This window comes from Podarcis melisellensis, assembly GCF_964234715.1.
Source record: "Podarcis melisellensis genome assembly, chromosome: 2".
NCBI lineage: Eukaryota > Metazoa > Chordata > Lepidosauria > Squamata > Lacertidae > Podarcis > Podarcis melisellensis.
The window spans coordinates 68611218-68635546 of record NC_138529.1 but is presented as its reverse complement, the minus strand read 5'-3'; the positions used below and the strand labels follow the sequence as shown (position 1 = coordinate 68635546).

General features: G+C 43.4%; 1 protein-coding gene across 3 annotated transcripts in view; it reads left to right on the top strand.

Moving 5' to 3' along the window:
• RNF123 (ring finger protein 123) overlaps positions 1-24329 on the top strand; it is an 87258-nt gene that overhangs the window by 30751 nt on the left and 32178 nt on the right. For all 3 annotated transcript variants that reach the window (XM_081900243.1, XM_081900244.1, XM_081900245.1), the window contains exons 23-35: positions 1977-2169; positions 3213-3358; positions 4085-4168; positions 4859-4966; positions 5445-5622; positions 7235-7309; positions 7903-7990; positions 8262-8349; positions 8561-8645; positions 12175-12314; positions 12569-12757; positions 14823-14898; positions 17276-17360. In XM_081900243.1, the coding sequence (XP_081756369.1) occupies positions 1977-2169; positions 3213-3358; positions 4085-4168; positions 4859-4966; positions 5445-5622; positions 7235-7309; positions 7903-7990; positions 8262-8349; positions 8561-8645; positions 12175-12314; positions 12569-12757; positions 14823-14898; positions 17276-17360 (1535 nt within the window). The remainder of the gene's footprint in view (positions 1-1976; positions 2170-3212; positions 3359-4084; positions 4169-4858; positions 4967-5444; positions 5623-7234; positions 7310-7902; positions 7991-8261; positions 8350-8560; positions 8646-12174; positions 12315-12568; positions 12758-14822; positions 14899-17275; positions 17361-24329) is intronic.

The following is a 24329-nucleotide window of genomic DNA, read 5'->3' as shown; positions in this document are numbered from 1 at the left end:
CAGTGCCAAGCAAAGACCTTTTTATTTTCTCAGGTCTTTTATATTAATTTTAACCCTGCTGGTTCTACTGCTGGCCCAGAATTTTGCAGGCTAACGGAGAGTTCTCTGTTTAGCAAGATCTGATGGTCACTTAAAGCTCCAACAGCTCTGCATTTCTCATTAGTCAGCAGCGTTACACTCTCAACCTGAGAATGCCAAGAATGCTGATTGAACGCTAGTTGCTGTTGGTCCTAACACAGACTTCTGAGTCAGGATCTGGGCTTGCCAAAGATTGTAGTGATGACTCTGCAGTTTGAGTCGGGAAGTTCTAATATCAGAAACCAATATAAGGGAAACTGCAACATGATTTTATATAGAAGGCCCCATGTGTTGATTTGACACAGTTGTCACCTGTTGTTTATGGTTTCCACCAATCTCCTCTTCCCTGCCCTCTGTCCTGAATCTCCTGGCATACACAGAGAACTTGGGGAAATGGCAGGATTTGCAGAAGTAGTGAGTGCCTTCTACAAAAATCCTGCATGAAGCATGTAAGACTTTGGAAATGAAAGAAGCAGGGTGGAGGCCCCCTTGTTTCTTTCTCCTTCCCCAATGGCTGATGTGGAACAAGAGGGGATCGCTTAACACAAACTCATATAGAAGGGGAAAGCAATGAAGGGGGATCCCGTCACTTCTTGCCTTTTCTAAAGCATGATGTAAAATGACAGAAAAGGCCTGTCCCAAGACTTCACTTGCCCTTGCTAGCAGAGGGTGGGTTTTATCTCACTTCACATGAGAAGCAGTGTCAGCCTCTACTTCCATCTTCTGCTTAATGAAAAAGCCTGCTACGAAGCGAAAGATTCCCCTTTCTAAATTATCTATAATTTGCAGAAAACTCAGGAAAACAGATATTTATGTTAGGGGGAAGGATGGTTCCCAAAGGTTGGCAGGGGCAGCCACCATAGTGACTTGGTGACTAAATCTGTAGAGCACAGTAAAGTGTGGGAAAAGCTTGGGCATGGGGTGCTTTTTAAGGCTTCAGGCTTCTTCTATATATACCCCAGGAAAAGTTAAGTGGAAGCTCAAGACCAGCTACTACTCTGAGAACTTTGAGAACTGTTGACACAATGTGATGCAAGGCCTGATAAGATGAGGAATTCAAGGATTCAGTTTGTTAAAGAAAGTACTCTGTGCAAAGAAAAAAAAGTTCTTTTGTGTTGCTTGGCTTCAATTGCATTTTTTGTCTTCACGTCATGGGCAAACGTTGCCTTGCAGCTTGTCTTGTGTTCCTCTTTAGAAACTGCAGGCTAAAGTTCTATCTCCTTGGGATTCTCAAGGGCAAGATTATAAGTGGTCAGGATTTCCCACTCCTAAAAATATGGAAGGATACCCCATGCTGGGCCCAGGAAATTTGAATGGTTGATACTTCTCTGCTAGTTCACAGGGATGTCAATGTGAGCACAATTTCGCCATCTGTGACTGCACTCTCTGATAAGACCATGTTGTGAAGAATATTGTGTTCCTTGAATTTGGAACTATACAGCACAGGATAGCCCAATATTGCCATTACGTCTGGCCCAGTGCTGATTCTTTCACTCTGATTGCTGTTTGGACCCTTAAAAGATTGATTCCAGTCATCAGCTGATGCATAATTAAGCTGATGCATTTTGCAGTGTGGATTGTGTAAACTGGGTTGTGTGTCAGTTCAAAACCACCCTATTGAAATAACTGATAAGGATACAAATTGTGCTTTCTAGTAAAAGTTTTCCTGTCCTGAATGTCTGCCTGTGCTATGCTTGCCTGTATTCTTCAGGACAGGACCCTGGTTCTTCTTCTAGGTTACAATGAGTGAGAAGGAAATATTTCAGCTACTTGTCCTACAAATGAGCCTAACTAAAACAAAGGAGATTTGTGCATGGTTCAAACCAGCTTGATTCTTCCCGTTAGAGAAAGAGCTGAACAAATATTACTTCATATCTCTCAATCTCTCTCTTTCTCAGCGTCCAGCTGCGGCACTGGCAATTGGAGGTGCCTTGGCCAGACCAAGCTGGCTTAGTTCACCCACCCTGGGGCGGGCTAACCGTTTTCTCAGCACTGCAGCTGTTAGCCTTATGACTCCAAGGCGGTCACCAGGTGCCTTGGAGAAAGTTAAAGTTCGTACGTTGAACATGGAACAACGGACAGAGGAGGACAGTGAGTAGTGTGTATATATATATATATATATATATATAATCCTTTCTAATACACAAAAAGCAATAATAATAATAACAAGAAAAGAGAGAAGAGATCAAAGCAAGAAAGGGAGGGGGGAGAAGGATACAAGGTGAGAGGAGGGAGCGGTAGTATTCCAGAAATAGCATTATAATTCCAGACAGTTGCTCTTTATAAACATATTATGCAATAATGTTTTTCCAAATAAATCCATGAGAAGAGAGTGGCTGCCAATCATGTTCCTTAATTTTAATGTATTCAGTAAACAGATGTAACACTTTCCTAAATTGTCCTTCATTTTCAGGTTGTGTAGGGTTTGGGTAAATTTTGTTAACATTTTCTGTTTAAACAATTGTCCAGATCTCAGCCATCCTAAATTCATAATTGGTGCCGTAGATAAGAGCTCTCTTGAATCATTTACAGTGCTTGGATCATTATAGCAACTGGACTTTCAACATGATCAGGTGTTTACAAAATGATAACAAATGTGGGGTCATAGTGGTTATTGTTTTCTTTGTTATTAGACATTTTTGTATTTTTATGCTGTAAATCACTCTGTGATCCTCTAATAATTATAGGTAGGTAGATAATTTCAGCCTGAAGTTATGCCTTCTAACTGAGGGGAAGGATTTCTACCTGCATGCTAGCCCATAGCCTGGATTTGTTGTAAAGGACTACGATTGTAATTCAAGCTATGTGCTTTCTAAGCAACAGAACTGTGTAGCCAGTGCAAATGATCTGGGAGTAAACAGTGTTAAATAGGTTATATTTAATTATTTTAGTAAACAAAACTGCAGGATGATGAGGCTCTGAAGGATAAATGTAGGTTCAAAGGCAGAGTCCATATGCCTCGAAACAGAACCAGCTAAACTAAGGTGTCTGGTGACTTGAGGTAGCTGTTTGTTCAAGTTTTCCTTCAGAACAGAAAGGCTAACAAAACTTTATGGTTAAAAAAGAGAGAATACCAGACCAGCCTTAGTTCCATTTTCTTCACACTGATGCATGTTTCATTGTTTTTATGGCAGTTGAAGGCAGCCATGGAAATGAGGGTCTTTTATTGGGGAGACCTGCCGAAGAGCCAGAACAACCAATCACTGAGAATTCTCTTTTGGAAATCTTGGATGGAATAGTCATGATGTACAACCTCAGCGTGCACCAGCAGCTTGGTAAGGTGAGCAGGATTCATTTCAGGGGAGTTTTCAGTCCTGTCCCATTCGAACAACTGGGATTGGAACTCGCACTAACAAAGACACCATGGCCCACTGGGAGAGGGTGGGGCGCTTTTGATTGCAGCCACCATACCAACTCACAATGCTTGCACTCTGCTTTTGGGTGGAACTACACCCTTTGGTGACAGACCAGCACTTTCTGAACATGGTTGGCCACCACTCAGCAGTAACACAATAGATGTGCATGTATTTCCTTCTGAGAGTAACAGGTGTGAGAAGGGATGCTGATCCCCATTCCCCGCACTGGTATCCTGCTTGCAGCCACTTCTTTCCTCCATCCCAAAGCAGGGATCTGTGATCGGCAGTGAGGCTAGCTGCAAGGGAATAGGCTTGAGGGAGAAGAGCTTCAGCAGGGATAGCGACAGAACAAGAGTTGCCAATTTTCTGTTGGAAATTGCCCTGCCTCCTGCTGCTTTATTGCCGTTTGGCAGTCTCCCACTATCAGAAGTGTGGGTCTGTCTGCTGCCATCTTACGTAGTTCTGCTATAGGCTGCCAGCTGAAAATCTGTCTCCAGGAAAGCGACTTGTGGGAGGGCCTCATTGTGGGGTTGGGCCCTGCAATGTATTGATGCTGCCACAAGTTAAGTGTTTGGAAAATAATCCAGTATGTGCTATAACCTGTACAGAAAAGCTCTAGCTGGTACTACTGACCCTTATTTGTGTTTTAGATGGTAGGTGTTTCCGATGATGTGAATGAGTATGCTATGGCACTGAAAGACACTGAAGAAAAGATTAGCCGATGCCCAAAGAGGGTAAGAATAACACGGGGATAGTTATATTCACTTTCCCTTAAAATAGGCCTATATTGCCTGCAAGCTGTTCTCTTTCTTGAGAATCATTCAGGTGCTGAGCAGCACTCTGTTGCTCTCACTGATTTTCTGCAGGCAGACTGAGAAGTAATGGTGGCTAATTCTCCATTTAGCTAAAATAGGATGGTTGTTTTTTCTGGTTAATGATTAATGATTAAAACAACAACAACGCCTTGAGTGTTAAAGTAAACTTCGGAGCCACACACTCCTGCAAGATCATGGCTCCCTTTCCATCAAAACATGGTTTTTATCTTTGTGGAAGGGGAGTCATGAATTTGCATCAGTTCTTGTGTCCTGTGTTACACTGTTCATGTGTGAGCAGTTATTAAATGAAGTTGGTTTCCCAAGGTACCACTGGAATAGATTCTCAACTTCCGTGGTGGTGTGCCTAATGTGGAATTGGTGTCAAGACTCCTGTTAAGATTCCTTGGATATTGTTAGGTGTAAAAGTTGTGTGTACTGTAGCTAGCCAAAGACCATGGCAGCTCATGCTTTTCCTCAACATTAAAAGAACATCCTATGATTGTGGTAAGGCTTTTGTGAAGTACTGGACTTGCTGTGTACATGCTTCTGAAAGCAGGAAAACATATGCACCATTGCTCTTCATCCCTCCCCCCTCTGTGTCCAATTCAGAGAAGAGACATCCATGATGAACTGGTGAAAAGTCAGAAGGTTTTCTCAGAGAAACTTAATCACCTGAGTCGCCGACTTGCTTGGATCAACGTTACCATTTATTCAAAGGTGAGAAGGAAAGTAGTACACATAATATCAGTGAGGTGCCTCACTTAAGCTTGGGCCATAAATTCCAATTGTGGCCTGGCGAATGCTGAATGGAGCTGTACCATTTCTTCCAAAGTCTTGTATGTTGTACTTCTGTTAATATATCCTGCTAAAGTTCATTTTTATTAAAGAAAAACCTTGCGTTTTAGCAGTAAATTCATATTCATTTTTCCTGCTTTTGCACAAAATTGTTGACCTCCTTTTCTTTTATTTCCTCAGTAGTATTTACTCCGATCTGGGCGTGGGGAACCTGTGGCCCCCCAAGAATGTTGCTGACCTACAACTTGCCTCATCCCTGATGGTTAGCCATGCTGCCTGAGGCTGATGGGCATTGGAGTCCAACAACATCTGCTGGACCACAGCTTCCCTGCCCCTGCACTTAGATATATTATTTCATGCCAATTGAGATACAAACTGACTAGGAATTGCTCCTTTTCAGGAGAAGATGCAAGATATATACTGGCTGCTACGGGTATGCATCCGCACTATTGAGCATGGAGACAGGATTGGTTCGCTCTTTGCTTTTATGCCAGAATTTTATCTGAGTGTGGCTATGAATAGCTACAGTGCTCTCAAGAACTACTTCAGTCCTGTCAACAGCATGGAAGAGCTTCCAGGTGAGGAGGAGAAGGAGGGAACCGGAGAGGGCCTCTGAGCAGGACCATCTGTAATTTTGTGTATAGAATTCAATGTGCAAGAAAAACGGGATAAGAACTCCACACAGAATATTGCATGCTGCACAGAATTTGGGTTGCAAAGAACCTTAGCTTAACGTGCCCTAGTGGTTGTAAAAATGTGTTTTGAAAATATGCTGGCTGTGTTGTGGGGTAGTATTCAACCAAGCTTTACTCAGAGTAGACTTATTGAAATTATAGACCTAACTTAGTCATGCTCATTAATTCAGTAGGTCTACTGTTGAGTAAAAGTTGGTGATACGCTTGAGTGGTACTCAACTTTCTAATCACATTAGGTGCTGTTTAACTTGCTCACACAATTGTCCTGCCCGCCACACACACAAAACTTCAGTCTGGGTCCCCGGGTTTCTCATCTTGATAATGCCTAGTGCAAGCTATAACAAGCATTGTTTGCCCCTGCATCCTGAAGTTGATTAAATGCTATTAAGCCTGACTGCCTACCCTTATGCCTAATAACTTTTTAGTATTTATACATTATCTGAGTGATGTTACCCTGAAACACTGCAGCTCCTGGTAATTATACTGATCCCCTTTTTGAAGAGTTGCGGTCACAAATGACCTTTGTGTACAGTTTTTAGAATTTCAATAAAAGTCATTTAGCAATTTTGCAGGACAAGAGTAGCAAAACATGTAGAAAATAGCCATTCTTACTATGCAACTTCATGGCGTAATTAGGTTAAATAACTGCATCATATTGACTATCAAGAACTGCTCAAGCAAAGCATACAAATCAAGCCTTCTTGCTTACATCGTTTTTTGCCTCCTCAAATTCCAGTGGTTATGCTTGTTTTCTGTCCCTGATTTTGGATTGTGTTGTGTTTTCTTCCCTCAGCCTGCAGTTACGTTGTTTTGGAAATATATGCAAAATACATTTCCTCCTTTTTGAAGTACTTGTGTCAGAGCAGGTGTTGTGCAGTCTGGCCCTGGAGATGTAATTATGAAAACTGGTTTGGAAGATCTATTTTCTTATTTCATAGTTATTCCAAACTCCTGCTCCATAACACAGTTCAGTATTCCTATTTTAGCTGTGTTATGCGGGTATTAGTCCTATACAAAGGGACTACTGTATATTATTGCTAAGAATTTGCTTAACTGTAGGGAAGTGTCCAGGCTAATTTTATCAGATTCAACAACTGCTACTCCTGTATTGATTATCTGCATGTCTCAGAAAGCCTATACTAGTCAAAGAGATGAGCCTAGTCCACAGCCTGCATGGCTGCTTTCTAACCAGGTGTGTAAAAGAACTTCTATGGACATTCCCACTTACTTCTGATGCTTCTGGTTAAGTGGTAAGGTAAAGTTGGCAACACCAAATGCTGCTGTGCAGACTTCCTGCCATCATTCTCTTCAACTTTAAGCTTGATTCCTGACTTGCCTGCTAGAGACTCAGACAAGTGGTAGCCATACTTGGACCGTGTTTTCTCTCTGTAAATCTGAAAGCTCATTCTAGAAATTCATTCTGCTGCAGCTGCTATATCCTATAGCTGTGGGGGGTTTTTCCTGCATCCTGATATTCTGAACTTTTTCTTTTCAGGCTACGAAGAGACTTTGACTCACCTCGCTGCCATTTTAGCCAAGCACTTTGCTGACTCAAGGATTGTGGGAACTGGTAAGGCAGCTCCTGTTTTCCAAAGGTCATGCTGGGCTGTAGGTGTTATGTGTGTGCATGCGTGCGCACATGCATATGTGATTGGAGGGGGGGGGGATTAAGCTCATGCTTGCTGTTTTTTTAAATTTTATTTCTACTTGATACTTCTTGAATAGTAAGGGTGTCTGTTTCTTATGTTTTTAACACCTCAGATCATTGCAGAATTCAATTATTATTTTTGGGTTTGACATTTGTCTTTATATCCTGTCCTGCTTACTAGTCCTGTAACTGTAGTAAACTATGCTTGCAATATTTCACACAGTGAAAATCTGATCTGGACAGAAAAGTTTCTGTTTTTGTGCTATATTTATGAAAAATCAGCTACAATGGCACTACTGACATGGGTTGCCATACGTCCAAATTTTACTGCACATTTTTCCGATTTCTGCCCAGACACTACTGCCCACTGCAGTATTTTGAATATGTCCAGGAAATCCCAGACGTATGGCAACCCTAAGTATGCAATTGCACCACAATATCTGAAGTATTTTTCTGGCAATCTATGTCCCTATTATCCCTACTCCACTGACATTCTGTCTTGTTTCCACATTCAGACATCAGAGACTCCCTAATGCAGGCATTGGCCAGCTATGTTTGCTACCCACACTCACTCCGTGCTGTAGAGAGGATTCCAGAACTACAGTAAGTTCTTGGTTTCACCATTCCTGAAAAATATTATATGTCCTGGAAGAGGATTATTTCTCTCTTCTTCTCTGAACCAGGCACGATTCCTATACTTATAATCCCTTTTGTGTGGAAGCTGCTGCTCCCCTTGTTTCCTCACATTGCACTTCTGATTCTCCCCTCTCAAGTAAACTAAACGTCTTGCCTTGAATCCTTCCCAAACCCCCACTTTTTAACCTTGGTGCTGTTTTCATGGTGGTTGGCTGACTTGTTTGTTTTACTCTGGCAGGCGAATATCCATGATGAAGAACCTGCTGGCCCCCTACGAGCAAAGACCCTGGGCCCAGACCAACTGGATCCTTGTACGACTGTGGCGAGTAAGAACAGATACCCTCTGCTTCCACATTTGTTCAGGATTCCCAGCTTGTAGTTTTAAAACCAGTGGTTTCCCCTCTGTTTGAACTTTCCCTTAACTTCTAGTTTGAACTTTGTTACCTGCTTCTGGCGAGAGGGTCTCCATGTTCCTTGTTGGGAGATAACGCGAGGTCTTCTAAGCAGACATTTCTCCCTTCCCCCCCTCTCCTGTAGGGCTGTGGATTTGGATACAGGTACACACGGCTTCCTCATCTCCTGAAAACCAAGCCAGAAGATGCCAATCTCCCCAGCTTGCAGAGTGAGTGGGGGATAGGGAGTGGAGATGTGTTGCTTTGCCATTACGGCTTGTGGGTAAATGCAGTCCTGTAACTGAGATTATCCTAATCTGGTTAGCTGTTGACTCTGGCACCAGAAGGGCAGGATCCTGTTGTGTGGTGCCCCCACACTGCCGCTGTCTGTTGGCACAATAATCGGCACCAGTGGATCCTGTCTGTGTAACTGCTGGGACCCAGCATGTCTGGGAGCTAGAGGGCCTCTGATGCCATGTAATATAAATAAGTTGTCTCTGTCCCTAACTTAAATGTGTGTGGCAAACTCAGGGTGAAAAGTTTCTTATTAACTTCCTGATCCAGCACTCTTTTATTTTTGAGTGCAAAACCTTAAAAAACAAAACAAAAAAACACCTCCATATAATTGTGATCACCCTGGTTGTTTTCACTGGTTCACTAGGTGATGACCAAAAAAGCTCTGGTGTATATTTATAGGAGACAAAACATTTTAGCAGCATATGGCCAGAGCAGACATGAGTTGACAAAGTGTGAAAGCATCCCCAAAGGCACACCAGGTTATAGTTTTAAGGAGAAAAATTGATTTTTCTAAGGAAATCATGTTGATCGGCATTGGTGGTACATTGGATCCAGCAGGCACTGCTTCTCTTGCAGCTCTGGGCTGGTCCTCTTCTGTGAATGTTAGTCCTACTTTGTTCTGAGGCATCTGCCACTCACTTATGGCAGTCATAGTTTAGTAATCAGGCTGGTCTTCCAGTGTTACCACAGTACTCAGAATGGCTTTGTTTCCAGCATGGCAAGGATCTCTGAGAGACTCCAGTTACAAGCTGTAGGGGGAGCTTTGGCTTCTCCTCTGTAGTTATTGATCTAGTGAAGAGAATGATGGCATCTGTGTTGCTGAGTGGATGGCAAGTTATGAGTTGGTCCTGCACTCTTTCTCTGAGAGAGCATATAATGCCGGGACAGAATGACTAACCTCACAGCCCAGCAGAAGGTGGCAGTAGTAACACCTGCTTGACCCTTCTAAGAAAACTTGCATCTATAATATTTCTCTCTTTGTTTTGTTTTGTTTTTTTCTTTTCTGCTTTTTTGGGGGCCCAGGAGATCTCTCTGTTGCTAGTTTCCAGAGTAAGTTTCCTGTTGTCTTCCCTTTGTATGGTGGTGACATAGTTTTATAGTCCTCTAGTAGAGCCTTTTCCCCTCCCACCCTTGGTGCACAAGCCGGTCCTTTGGAAACGATGGGGTAGAAAGATAAAGCGGGATGAGTCTGGCTGCACCAAGTGATGGTCCTAAGAGCCATCCAAATGTTTGTCATGGTGACCTGTCAAATGTGCCTCAAGGTGGGTGGTTAAGTATGCCTCTCCCTTTAGTGTGGAGGGAATATTACGAGTCCGCAGCAAATATGTGTAGGTGCTGTTAATGTGCTCTCCATAGCAGTTTCCCCTTGTGGCTGTGGTGTCAATTGTCCTTTTCCTCTTTATTCTTCTCCATTCCACCTTTTTTTTTTTTTACACCTCTCCTTCTGAAAAGATAGACACAACAGGGAACAGAAAGGTTGAGCAGATACAGCTTCCCTGAAACTGCTAGCTCCAGTTCTGGCCCAGTTTTGCAGGCTAATAAGCTGGCTGTTTTTGCTGAGGCTGTCATGAAACTCCATCCCTGGGGGTGCGGTCATTGAATGACTTTGGGACACCTATGCAATTGGGTTCACTTTTCTAGGTGTCGGCAAGGTCATCACTGTCTGCCAGTGATTTCCTCCATGTGGCTCCGAAAGGTCTAAGACAGGGCACAGGATCCTTTGGCTAGTGATCCTGCTTTCTGCTATTTTGAGGTGTACTTGAATGAATAATTAATACCAAGTTAATTGAAAGGAGCCTATTTACCAGCTGTCCTTGGGACACTGCCCTAGAGGGGCTGAGTCCACCCCCCTCTCGCAGGTCTTTGTGATGCTGCAGGGAGCGATTGGAGCACAGACAATGGAAGACATATCAGGTGTGCTCTGGCCATTACTTGGGATGGAATATCTGAATGTGAAAGTCAGCTCACCTCTCTGCCTGTCCTGTTAAATCCCTCGCCTTTTGTGCCTGAGTTACTGCTATGCTTGCCTAATGTTGATGGGCAATTTAGGGGCACACCAGTGATTAGTCGTCATCTGCTCTGCAGCCTCAGTTTATTAAGGGACAACTCATGCTCATTTCCTGTCTAGGACTCCCTTTAGTAACTAAAGTGATGATGGGACTGGCTGGCTCCTAAGAGAGGAGAACATGCACATACATCCTTCTAGCTTAGTCCTCTACTGGCTAGTTTTTCCAGCCTTGAGTTATAGGTCCTGCTGTTAAGAGGTTGGCTAGAAGAGCTCTTAAAGCTTATTCTCACAGTTGTGAGCCTTTCAGCTGCATTCTCTTGAAAGCAAGCAGTGCTCTCACATGTGTGTCACTTTGGGACTCTCATTTGGCAGGGATTTCATTTCAGTGCAAAACTGAAGCTTCGATAATCCGGCTCTGCCTGACAACTTCCTCCTGGTTTACATCTGATCTCTAGCATGTTCCAAAGGAGGGAAAAGTGATGTAAGGTGTGCTCCTGGGATGGGGTGCCATCAGTGTATATCTCAGATTTCTTTTTCCACTGCTGCAGTCCTAGTGATGTCAGTAGTATCTGCTGCTGGGTTATAGTTCCATTGTGAAAAATTTTACCTTATTCCCTGTGTCTAAGGGAAGTGAGGAAACAAATGGCCCTGCTTTAAGACTCTGATGAGGAGGACTTATTAATAAGAGCTAGCAAAGTTCCTGTAGCTAACACACACACACACACACACACAGAGAGAGAGAGAGAGAGAGAGAGAGAGAGAGAGAGAGAGAGAGAGAGAACATTTAAAATGCGTCCCTGTTTCAGGCTTGCTTTTGGGTTCCATGGGCAGGCTGGAAGAGTTGGGTTTAATTCCCCCTCCCCTTTAGATTTCTCGTCCTGATCGGAAATGGGCAAACAAGTGTGAACATGTGCCATGCTGGCAGAGAGGAGTGGGACTGTCTGTCTTGGGTGCTGATTCCCTGCTAGGGAGCTACTGTGATGCTGCTTTCAGGAGAGATTAGTGCTGAGCTGACCTAGGGCATTGTGGGGATGAGCAGGAGGGATGCTTGGCTTGAGCTCAGCTGCAGGGCACAGCTTCTTACTTGCAGAGAGACAGCAAATGTGCATGACCACATCCCAGCTAATTCAGACCGGCATTATGGCAAAGAGCTCCGGGCCTTGGAGACGGGACAGGCTCAGAATAGTCCATGTGTGAGAGCTGGCCTTGGAGGGCAGCTGCCGCCTCTACTTATTGTAAAGAGGGCCTCTGCTAGGAGGAGGCTCCAAGAATTCCTTGTGATTTTTGAGAGACAAAATGAAGCTGGATGCAGTGAAAGGGGCACATACTTGTAAACTTATAAACTGTTCCCCATTTCCACACGCTGGCAGTGAAACAGGCTGGGCTTGGGCAGCAGCTGCCCAGCACCTTCCAGTAGTGTGGCCTCTTAAGAAGCCGCTGTTGTTTCATTCCAGAGCCTTGTCCCTCCACCCTGCTGCAGCGACACATGGCGGACCTGCTGCGGAGTGACCGTGAAATGGCACCTAGTTTCCTCAACAGTGTGCTTAACCAGCTGAACTGGGCCTTCTCAGAGTTCATTGGCATGATTCAGGAGGTGAGAGTTTTGGATCCGGAATAAATCTGATTGAAGGAGTAAGCCTCTGCCTGTCATCCTGGAGGATAAAAACAAAAGTCCTTTCCTTACTAGGTGCCAGTAGCAGTTTGCAGCGCACTTCTTGTGGGATGCTGGGATTGAGCTGACTTCTGCATGAACTGGAAAAGGGGGGAGGGTTAGGGGCAGGCGTGAAGAGAACAGCTGCCCCCCCCTTCCAGTTCTTACATTAAGCTGCATCTGTTTTGCCTGGGCAGATCCAGCAAGCTGCAGAGCGCCTGGAAAGAAACTTTGTAGACAGTCGCCAGTTGAAGGTGTGTGCAACGTGCTTTGACCTGTCAGTGAGCCTGCTCAGGGTCTTGGAAATGACGGTCACACTGGCTCCTGAGATCTTCCTGGACTGGAGTCGCCCCTCATCAGAGTTATTACTCAGGAGACTTGCACAGGTACTCACTTCTCCGCAGGAAAACATTAGGTTGGGTACATGGCAAGGGGCAAAGGTTTTTAGCTGAGGATGTGGGTGCTGTCATTTGGCACAGTCACAGTTACCAGTGTGAACTATATTGTTCTAAAAGAATGTGTCACCAGCAAGTTTAGGGGCTAACAAACTGCAGGCTGGCCCCCCCCCACTACTGTCTTACTCTATTAGTGATTATTCAGAGATTGTATGTGTGCAGCAAGATAAAGGTCTCCAGTTCACTGCCCTTTTTCTTCTTTGGTAAGCCTTAATTTCTTCCTGGAAAACAACTCCAGAGTAAAGACGACCATACATTTCAAGGAAGTGGAAGGATAAGCCAATCTGTACCCCTTCCCGATGATATTCCTAAGAATCTCCTTCTCTGAGCTTCAGCCCTTGCTTTCTTTTTCAAATGCCTTAATGGCCCCTTTTAAAGCATGATGTATCAGTAAATCACCTTTTCTGTCAAGCATCAATTCATACTCACATGTTTTCATTATCCATGCATCAGACCCATTCAGTACAGACAGAATAATTCATCCATTCATTTATTTCAATGTTTTCATATCCCTCCACCTGTTTGCTCCAGGTTGGAGCACAAGGGGCTGTCAGCACAGCTTACAATGTAATATAAATATAAAATAAAACAGAATAAAATCATAAGTTCATTAAGGAAAAATAGCAACACAAAGCCGAAACACCAACCAGCCTCAACAATATCAGGTTCCAAAGGCCCAGACAGGTAGCCTTGCATGTTCCATTTCCATTGTCCCTGGTCAACCTGGCCACCATATGACCAGACAGTTGATGTGCAGGTGTCCTGGCAAGATTACATGGCCACTTGAGTGAAGCTGCTAAATCGTACAGCCATTAGCCATTGGGTAACAATGGAGAACATGAAACTTATAGATGCAGACACTGATGCTTAAAGATGGGGAGGGCAAGGTGTGCATGTCACTTGGGACTTGCTTGCATGGGTCACTGTAGCAGATCCATCTGGAAACCTAGTTTGAGTTGTCATGTGATGACTGGCCATGCAAAGAGGCTTGTGGCACAACAGAACCACCTATAAGTTACATGCAGATGAAGTGACCAAACCACTCATATTTGTTCTGAGCACATCTGTTCACACAATGAACTACAGTGCAGTGTTTGAAAATAGGTTGACCAAAAATGTCAGGTTTTAATTTTGAAATGAACTCTTTGAAAGGCTTTTATAAATTGTTTCTTAAAGCAGTGCAGTACTTATCCCTGGAGGGGAAAACAGCGTGCCAAATGTTCTTTGGGTGCCATTTTCAGAATTCTGCCACATTCTAGTTGAAGCATCAGCTTGCTCTCTGGAATGATGACTCACTGCTGGCTATTTCCTCATTTTGCCCAACTTCTTTAAATCAAATACCTCTCTGCACAGCCTTGCATGTACCTTTGTGCTAAGGTTTCACTGTATGCATGTGGAAATTTGTCTTATTAGAAAGAGACCCCATCCATCCATGGAATTAAGAGCTGTTTTGCCTTCTAAGAGTTTTTTCATTGAAAGTGTCCACAGCCTGAGATGTGAACTGATGTAACCCGAGCCACATTTTCAGTCTGTTATTGCTGAAGGCTCAGGCCTGCTGTCATTCTCATGGTTCACAGAGAGGCCTGTCATATTTCTTTTCTGAGCAGCACTGCTGATGGGTATCCTCCATGCCATGAAATCTAAGGCCACACAGAGCGTTATCATGCATCCATCTAGTAATGTAAAATATATGTTCTTGGAAGACCGTCCTCTGCTATTGTGGGTCTGAAAGGCAGATAATTCCAAGGCATAAAGGAAGGAACTACTCTCAAGGCCCTTTTCTGTAACCCAGTACACCTTATTACTATGCAGTGCCCAATGTTGTGCCTGCTGTTGTAGAGAGATTTCTGAATCCAAGGGAATGGAGTTGTCTAAACCCTGATGATCAGACTGGAAAGTATCAGGAGTAGCATATGTGCATCTCTTCAAGTGTGCAGAGAGAGAACTTGTATCTTCTGCTTTAATCATTCTGCCATCTCTTCTTCCTTCTCCACAGCTGCTAAATCAGGTGCTGAATCGGGTGACAGCTGAGCGGAACTTGTTTGACAGAGTGGTCAATCTTCGTCTGCCAGGTGAGCTTCCTTCCCAGCCACCTTGCAGTCAGTCCTGCTTTGGGAGAGGGACCATAGCTCAGTGGTAGAGGATGTGCTTTGCATGCAGAAGGTTCCAGGTTCAATCCCTGGCAGCTCTAATTCAAAGGAGCTCAAAGGTGATGGGAAAGCTGTCTGAGACCTTGCAGAGCCACTACCACTAAAGAGTAGGCAAAGCTAGGTAAGAAAGACAAAAACTCTGACCTGGTGTGAGGCAGCTTCCTACATTCTTACGTGATCTAAATTCTCCCGTCATTCCTGGGAAATAGTGCTCTCTCCTTCCAGTGGTGTAGCGTGGGTTGTCAGCACCCGGGGCAAGGCAAGTAATTTGTGCCCCCTAACCCGTGGATTTGCGCCCCCTAACCCGTGGATTTGCGCCCCCTAACCCTAACCCCCAGATGCTGCGCCCGGTGCGGCCGCCCCCCCGCACCCCCCCCCCGCTACGCCACTGTCTTTCTACAAACTCACATGAATGTTTCCAATGGTTGTGGACATTCATTGTGTCTGCACAGGGGCTTCACCCACTTCCAGTCCTTTGAACAACAAGATAATTTGTACTCAATAAAATTAATAAAATTTAAAATATTAAAAAGGGGAAAAAAGGAAATGTCTGTGGGGAGAATTCTGTGCTGACCTTTTATCTCTGATTATGGTGTCAGTGCAACTTCCATTGATGCCACTGCTCCCTCCCATCCGCTCTTCAGGTAGGTAGGAGCCCAGCAGAGCACACGTGAGAATGAAAGATGGCATCCAATCCCAAAAGGAAGCCCCATGTGGTCTAGGCATTCGCTGCTTACAGAAATGCATAAAACTTGCAATGATGGGAAATGGGATCTTTTGGCTCTAAACAGTAAGCAGTCATTAAGTGATGGCTGTGTGCCCACCTACTCAGGGTGAAGGAATCCATTCTTGTACAGAGCTTGTTAAATTGCAAAGTAATCTTTAGGGAGGCAAGACGTCCTGCTTCCGCACTAAAAGCTGTCAGAGAGTGATACCGGTGAATGAGCGGGAGCTGCATTTAACTGCAAAAGTGCTGACTAGATTCCACTTACGCTATAGCTCCATTATCTTTAGCACTTCATTTTGGCTGTTTATTCTGGTGTCTTATGATGAGAAAAGGACAGCATGTGTTAGCAGTGTGTGCACTCTCTGCCTGTCCTCCCACCCTCCCGCAGAGCATGGACCCTTTTCCTTCACACAGCATTGTTAAATAACTGCTGTGGCACACACTGCTGCAGATCTATGTCATACTGATCAGTATTAGGAAGTAAACAATATTGCTGAGTCAGTGTGCCCTTGTGTTCCTTCTTGGGGAACAAGGGCTCAACCCTCATTGAAAACTGAGATTGTGAATGAAGACAGCTTAAAAAGATCCACACACTGCCACACATTTTTACACTTTCCTGTTCTTTGATGGATTTATTTATTTGGCATCTGTGTGACGTAAGTAGTGTGATAGAAAGAGCATTCTGGAATAGCTATGGTCGTAAGCATGTGGAGTAAAGGACCATATGAATAGCTGTCATCCTGAAGAAAGTTGTCTCTGAAGTGTGCCTAATTTTAAATTTGGACAAGCTTGTTTTACCTCCCTCTGCTTCCCTTAAAATTTTGAGCATTTCTTTAGTCATGCCCCCATTATCCCAGCTCGAGCACCTCTGCCCTGTTGGAAACATGGGGCATATTGGCATGTGTGACCACCACCACCAAGTCTTCCACATTTCAAAGCATTGGCTACTTTCATGCTCACCTATAAGCAGGAGAAAATTGGAATAATCACTCAGCACTTCTTCAGACCTGTCTTCAAGTGCCGTTTTCAAGGTTATGTGCTTGAGAAACACTCTGTGTTTGGGTGACTCGGATTGTATGCTGACAGGAAGGTGGAGGAATGCTGGGCCACTACTGAAGGGCTTAGCACCATTCCAATTTTTTTGCACAATCCTTTTAAGTGCCCTTCTAATAGAAAACCAGACAGTGGCATTAGCAGAGATGAGCAAGTGCTTTCTCTAGTGTTTGTCACTTACCTCTAAGATTTCCTGTTTGCCAAGAAGGTTCATTCTGTTTTGTCCAGGGTTGTCCATACTGGGAGTGGTGGTGGAGGAGGAATCATTTGATCTTATGGTGCTCTAGCAAAGACCTGAGGAAGCTGCTGGATGTAGTAGTACAAATATTTAAGTGAATGAATACAAACATTTATGTCCTGGTCTCTTGAAAACTTAGGCTGGTGGTGTTCCTCAGTGCAGTGCTATGCTAATTTGTCCTCTGCTATAGTTAAGAAGAAAAAAGGGGTGCTCAGGGGAAGTCAACAAGCTGACTTTTCATAGAACTGATTGTAATTTGAAATACCTGCTTTCTTCCCTAGGACTGGAGAGCGTAGATCACTACCCAATCCTTGTGGCTGTGACAGGAATTCTGGTCCGGCTGCTTGTTGATACTGACTTCCAAGGGTAAGTGCTGCTTAATTCCACTACATGGGGGTGAAGATTTCATTGCTTATGTTCTAGTTTACTGTTCTGAAATGAGCAGCCTGGCAGCATTGTGTATTAGGGTAATGATACAGTCTTTGTCTTTGCTCCCTCTTTTCATGTGCTCAGTCTGGTTGCAGGATATTAAATCCCCAAATAATTCTGTCCTGTACGTTGGTCTCTGGGTGCTTTGTGCTGCGACTATAGTGTACTTGAGAGCTATTTAAAAGAAAAAAGGGGGAGACATCCTGTCAATTTAAACCTTCCATTGAATTATTTAAAGAGGTAGCCAATGTGGTGCCCTCCAGATGTTGTTGGACTACAACTTGCATCATCCCTGAGCCTTGTTGGCTGAGGCTGATGGGAGTTGGAGTCCAACAACATCTAGAGTATTAGCCACTCTCTGGTGTAAATATTCTGGTGTGGGATACTTTGTCTGCTTTTGTTCTCTGCTTGCTTCTGTTCTCTGCTTACACGGCTATGTAGTTCATGCAAGCTACACTATATTCTGTTCCTTGGTTGTTGTGTGGTGTGGGTTGACGGCAGATTCTGCTTAGGGGGTGGACAGTTGGACAAGATGATCTTTAGTTCTACTCTATTCTTACAGTAACTTTAAAGGGAGATCTGTCCTATGTCTGTATGTTTCTCTTCATCTTCTTGTTCTTCTTTTTCTAAAAAGAACAAGCTTTGGGATTTAGATCTGGGAATGGTCCTGTCCATAGGAAAGCAGGCCATTTCTTTTACCCTTATGCATAGGCACCACTCACATCATGCTGTAGCAAAAGAATACTCTTTCTACATATGCAGTTACCTTCCTAAACTGAGCAGCAGATCGTTTAGACAGATAAAACTGTAAAGACATGCTGTGTTTGGTTGTGTTAAACAGTGAATATGTCTAGCTGCAGTAGTGTATGACAGTGGAAAATAAGCCAAGTCCCAAGGAAAGGTGGCTGCTGACATGCCCCTCCAGATCTACTTCAGTGTGGCTGATGGCATTCTTGCTTTGCCTTCATTGCCCTTGTTATGGTACTCAGACAGACGTGATGGACAAGTCCCTTCCACAGCACTCAGGACTTTTAGAGACAGTGGGTTGACACTCGCTTGTCATCTGATAATCTCTTCTTCCATCCTGTTGTGTTTTTTGAAAAAAAACAAAACTAGCCTTTCCATTATGAATTAGGTACTGATAGTAGCTACTCTTCTGATTTCCAGCCTAGAAAAAAATCATGTCTCCTAACAAGCAGGGTACATTAGTTGAACCCTGCCCTGTGGTTACCAGGACGGGGGGGGGGGCAGGCCAGGATATTAAACCATAGTTGGAAGGTGGTTTAAGAACCTGGTTGTTCTGATCCTGATTGTCATAGTTTCATGGTTCAGACATAGCAGGAAATTATGTGGAATTGAAGACCTCTGGGGTTAATTGCAACATGCTAAGACAGGAAGAAGTGGTTTGGCTGGCATAAGGTTTGTTCATATCTCGGCTGATTAAGTTTTGATACAATCATCTGAATGAGGTAAACAACTTCTCAAATGCAGGCAGTCAATAAATACTTTTTGCATTTAATTCCACTCTTTTTGATGTCTACTGTGGATCTTAAAGTAGCATTAAAAACAGCTTTCAGCACTTCCTCTCACCCCTCTGCCTCACTGGGGAAAGGACATATTTTACTTCCTGACGTTTCCAACTTCAGGAGGAAAATGGGAACATCAAGCTCCTGAAAAAGGTCCAGAGGGGTGTTTTAAAAAGAAGGGTGCATTCACTCCCCTGTGAAACACGTGCAAATACCCATGATGATCATCGAGAAATATGTGCATAGCCTCCTTCTAAAATGAGCCTTAATTGCATTCAGGTCTAGGGATAGGCATTTGACAGGTCAAAAAGATTTGGCCCATTTGATCAGTCAAGACTGTATAAGGAAAACAGATATTCTCAAGTGAGTTGATACTTACGTTAACTGCAAAAACAAGTTAGATAACTGTTAACTGTGAAAGAATGAAATTACCTTTTTTAAAGCATTGCTTTGAATTAAAGCTTTTAACATTGTTACATAAGGTTTCTATAAAAGTGAATGATTTACTGAGCAGTTCTCCTCATTGGCTTTTATCCTGGAACAGCAGGGCCAGTCTGCAGTTGCATTTTTTGTTATAAAGGAAATAAAGCAAAAGTAAAGCAAAGTAACAACTATTTAATAACAAATGGCAGTTTTAAAGGCACATGCTAGATTAGCAGGTTAGTTCTTCAAGTAGCAGCACCAGTATCACGGCTACTTGGAATATTTGACAATCTTTTAGATTCAAAAAATTAAATAGGTAACCAGCCATCCAGTGTGGCAACTCTATTCAGATTGCTTTTATCTTGCCTGATGTCCTAGTTTAATCCTTCTCACCGAAATGCAGTCCATATGAAACTGTTGTGTCACGTTTCAATTTCTCATTTGGCATGTCTTATTTTTTCAAAATGTTGTCCTTGTTTTGCAGACAGCTGAGCTCCATGTGGCTAGGCATTTTAGTTCTATAAGCAGGCTATTTCTGATTCTCTCCACCCCCCACCAAGGCCTTCCAGATAGACACAAATCAACCTAATTATATCCTCCCTCCTGTGGTCAAAGCCACATAGCCCTAAATATAAATGTGCCAAGCACACCATATTAAAGTGAATTTTTATTTTTTTTAATCTGGTTGTGGGAAACCCTATAGAGGCCAATCCCATCCCACCCAAATTGGGGTAACAAGCTCCCTCCGTCCCTTACCTGTATATCAGCCACAGCAGCCTCAGCAGGGATTCTGGATCTACCACAGCATCTCGTTTCCCTTCTTGCCAGACTGATCTCCTTTCATCATTGATCCTGTACACTATCTAGCTTCTACACTAGTTCCTTTACAGCCCAGCTGATATGCTGACAGCCAGTAACCCTCTCTGTCCCTGTTTCCACAGCCCATTTGCTTCCTGTTCTGTGGGGCAGACTAGCTGTTTCTTTTCTTTTGCCCATGTTGTCCTCATCTATAGTGCCCTCAATAACACATTGCTTTTTGAGGAAAGGTCGTATTGCACTTTCATTGATAGGAACAGACTAATGATGATATATTACTATTAAGCATTTTTAACGTGGCATATGAGATCTACAGCAAATTCCTGGACAAATTTCAATTTAACAGGAGTAAATCAACAGCCTGAGGACAGAGTAGGCTGCATTTTCCAAGTGAAAACAGAACATTGCTTAATAATCTCCAACAGATATTTGTTTGTTAATTGTAGTGAAATATGGTCCTTTTCGCAGCAGTGATTGCAGCTCATTATAGAGGCCTCCCTTGGACTTTTGTTGTATCATATAACTTCTAAATTGTTTCTGAGGCATGAACAGTGGATGGGAATGGGGCTAATTACCGTCTCTGTGATCTGTAGCTTCTTGCTGCTGGCTTTCATTGAAGAGGGATCGGGTTTTGTTCTGTTGGAAGACTATGGAGGGAGCGTGAATCAAGGGTCTTTATCTCTTAACTCCGTGACTTGAACAATAGTATTTTCATAGCTGTAATTGCTATGAAATCATAATGGAGATGCTTTTGCAGAAATGCATGGGTGAATCAAGAGTTTTCAAGGGCTAGGGCAATTAACAGAGTCTATAACAGGGATGGCTGCAATTTTTTCTGACCCCCCAAGCCCCCAACAATTTTAGCAGTGACAGGAAAAAGAAAGAAAAAAGCATGATGCTAGGCTTTAAACCTCTTCTTCCAGTTTAGCAGCCTCCTGTTGATGCAAATTATCCCTCCCTCAGCTGATTTGCAAAGATCATCTGAAGAGGGGAGACTTGCATCACACCAATTGATTACTTACATTACTTTTTCTTCAGTTTACTTGCTGTAGATCTCCCTGGTAGAAATCCTCATAGCAGACCTGTACCTGCCGTGCACTAATGGTACATTTGGTTAGAAGTCCCATTGATGCTTACCTATAAAATGGCAGCCATTCCTCTGCAATGCCAGGCATAGTGCCAACTAGTTACTTTCCTATGGAAGGCTGAGCTGCTTTGGTTTAGATGGAAAAGGTCTGGGTGCCTTTAAGAACTCCAGTTGCTGACTTACTGTCATACCAGAAGGGGGCACTGTGAACATTTAGTCGCTAAATGGATATCATTTAAGCAGCCCCGAGTATTAGGCTGAACTGCAGCATACACTGTGCTCTTTAACAAACTTACACTAAAGATTGTTAAAGGTTCTTCTACACCAGGGTTTACCAAACTTTGGTCTCCAGCTGTTTTTGGACTACAACTCACATCATCCCTAGCTAGCAGAACCAGTGGTTGGGGATGATAGGAATTGTAGTCCAAAAACAGCTGGAGACCCAAGTTTGGGAAACCCTGATCTACACTACAAAGTGAAACTGCTTTAAGCCAGTTTAACTGTCATGGTACTGATTTCCTTCCAGTGAAGTCTGATAATTGCTGTTTATTTGATAATTATTTTGGAATCTATTCTGGAGGTATGTGTGCCAGAATGAGATGTGGTATTCCGAATGATCTTGTTTCTATACAAGTGTGTTAACCACTTCTAGACATCACTTTTTCAAGATTGGTATATGGAGAACAAGAAGGCACACTGGGAGAGACCTTGGGCCAGGGGTGTGAGCAATCAGTGGCTCACCAAACTCTTTCTGGCTTGGGAGGCATTTAAACTTATCAGAATGTTTGTTTAACTGGGGCTGGCTGGAAAACTGGGCTGGTGACAATTACATGCCATCCCTTTCAATGAGCTCAGTTATATTACTATAAATTCCTATGATTTCCAGACCATGACAACTATACTGAAAGGCCTTAATAATGTCTAAAGCAGGCATACAGAATTGAGAAGTGGGGATCTCCCATGTAGGGGTTTGCAAAGGGGATCATTCGCTTCAGGGTGCTTCTCCTCACTTGCCACCCTCCTTCAGAAGCCTAGCAAGAAGGGAGAGAAGCTGCTCCAACTTTCTTCCCTTGAGTTGTCCTTGGAAGAAGGAAGGGTGCTGCTTCTCTCATGCTGGGCTTTTGCAGGAAGCACCAGTAGCACCTCACTACTGCTACCTCCTGCAAAAACCCAGCAGGAATAGGATCTTTGTTCTGGGCATGTAGTATAGGGCAAGGGAGCATGTCCTCTCGTGAGTGGACTTATAGAACCCTGGTTAGAAATACATAATGACCTGGGATTCAAAGAGCTGCTTTAGGCATGCCCTAAGGCCTGAGCCATGCATGCCTAATAGGAGTTTTGATTCCACCCTAACCTCCACCCTAACCCTAACCCTAACCCTAACCTCCACCTCCACTAGGCAATAGACCACAATACAAAGCATAGCCTTTGCTTGGAGAATCAGTTTCTTTTGATCTGCTTGTGCTAACATTGAAGAGAGTCCCATGGGTCTTCAGTTGCGCCTTGGATAAGGGCAATGGAAACTGGCACCCTCCACATGCCTCATTCTCTGCATCTTGAGTTGCACTTGACAGATGTTCTGTCCCACTGGCAGATTGTCCTCTTGGAAAAAACACACAGCTAATATGTCAGCATGATAGTCTCAGGCAGGGATGTGAGTGTGCATCCTACCGATTTGCTGGTTGCCATGGCTGTGATCAGTCACCAGCTATTGAGTTCTTGTCTTAACTGGCCCGTGCTGTTGTCAGCACATACCCCAGTGTGATTACAAAGCTGCAGGAGCAATGTAATGCATCTTGAGATGGGCATCACATGGCTCCCATTTCAGTTCAAATATCTAAAGTTGGGGGAAAGTGTTGCTGTTGGACAGATGGCAATAATCATTAGACTTCCCCAATTTAAATAGGAATGCTCAGCAGTGGGTGAGAATTGTAAATTATACAAGGAGAAGAGCTTTGTTATGGGAAGGAGTAGGGTGTGAGCTGCTTTATGCAGTCAGAAGGGCAAGGAATCATAGAACTGTAGAGTTGGAAGGGACCTGAAGGGTCATCTAGTCCAACCCCCTGCAATGCAGGAATCTCAGATAAAGCATCCATGACAGATGGCCATCCAATCTCTGCTTTAAAGCCTCCAATGAAGGAGAGTCCACAGCCTTATGAGGGAGACCATTCCAATGTCGAACATCTCTTACTGTCAGAAAGTTCTTCCTGATGTTTAGTCGGAATCTCCTTTCATGTAACTTGAAGCCATTGGTTCGAGTCCTACCTTTCAGAGCAGGAGAAAATAAGCTTGCTCCATCTTCCCTGTGACAGCCCCTCAGATATTTGAAGATGGTTCTCATATCTCCTCTCAGTGTCCTTTTTCCCCAGACTAAACATTCCCAGCTAATCGTAATTCTGCCAAATGAAGCACCTATGATGAGCTCTCATATTTTGAAGAACAGAGGAAAATAATCTTCATGTTTTGACTTTGTGTGCCATTCATAGTTATTACTCTGAAAACATCTGAAATGTTCTCTGAATAAATATGTATTCATAAGCTGTACCTTTCAGAGAACATCAGACACTTTAGCCTATGGCTAAAAATATGGAGGAAAATGGCTCAACTGCAAAGCTCACATTTGTGCACAGTGTGATTAGTTCTAAACTGGTAATCTGTTTAGTTTTTTTCTTCCTAAGTTTGTGCATAGGAGACCATTTAGCCCTTATAATATCTGACTATATTATTTATAAAAATATTTGCTTTATGCTATTCATAAAAAATATCAATATGGTGTTCTGAATCAATGCTTAGACGTTCTCTGCTCCGTCACTAGCTTGAGGAGTCCAGAAATTCCATCCACTGCATATCTTCAGTGTATATTAACATTTATTGACAAAGAGTACATTTTCCTGGGCCTTTGGCTAATTAAGCAATTTATGGCCTTTTAAACTATGTGGGGTTATTGTTTTTGTTTGTTGTTATGGTTTTGTGGTATGTATGTTTGTGTTATTATATTGTAAACCTCCCTGTGATATTCAGATGAAGGTATAGAAATAATAATAATAATAATAA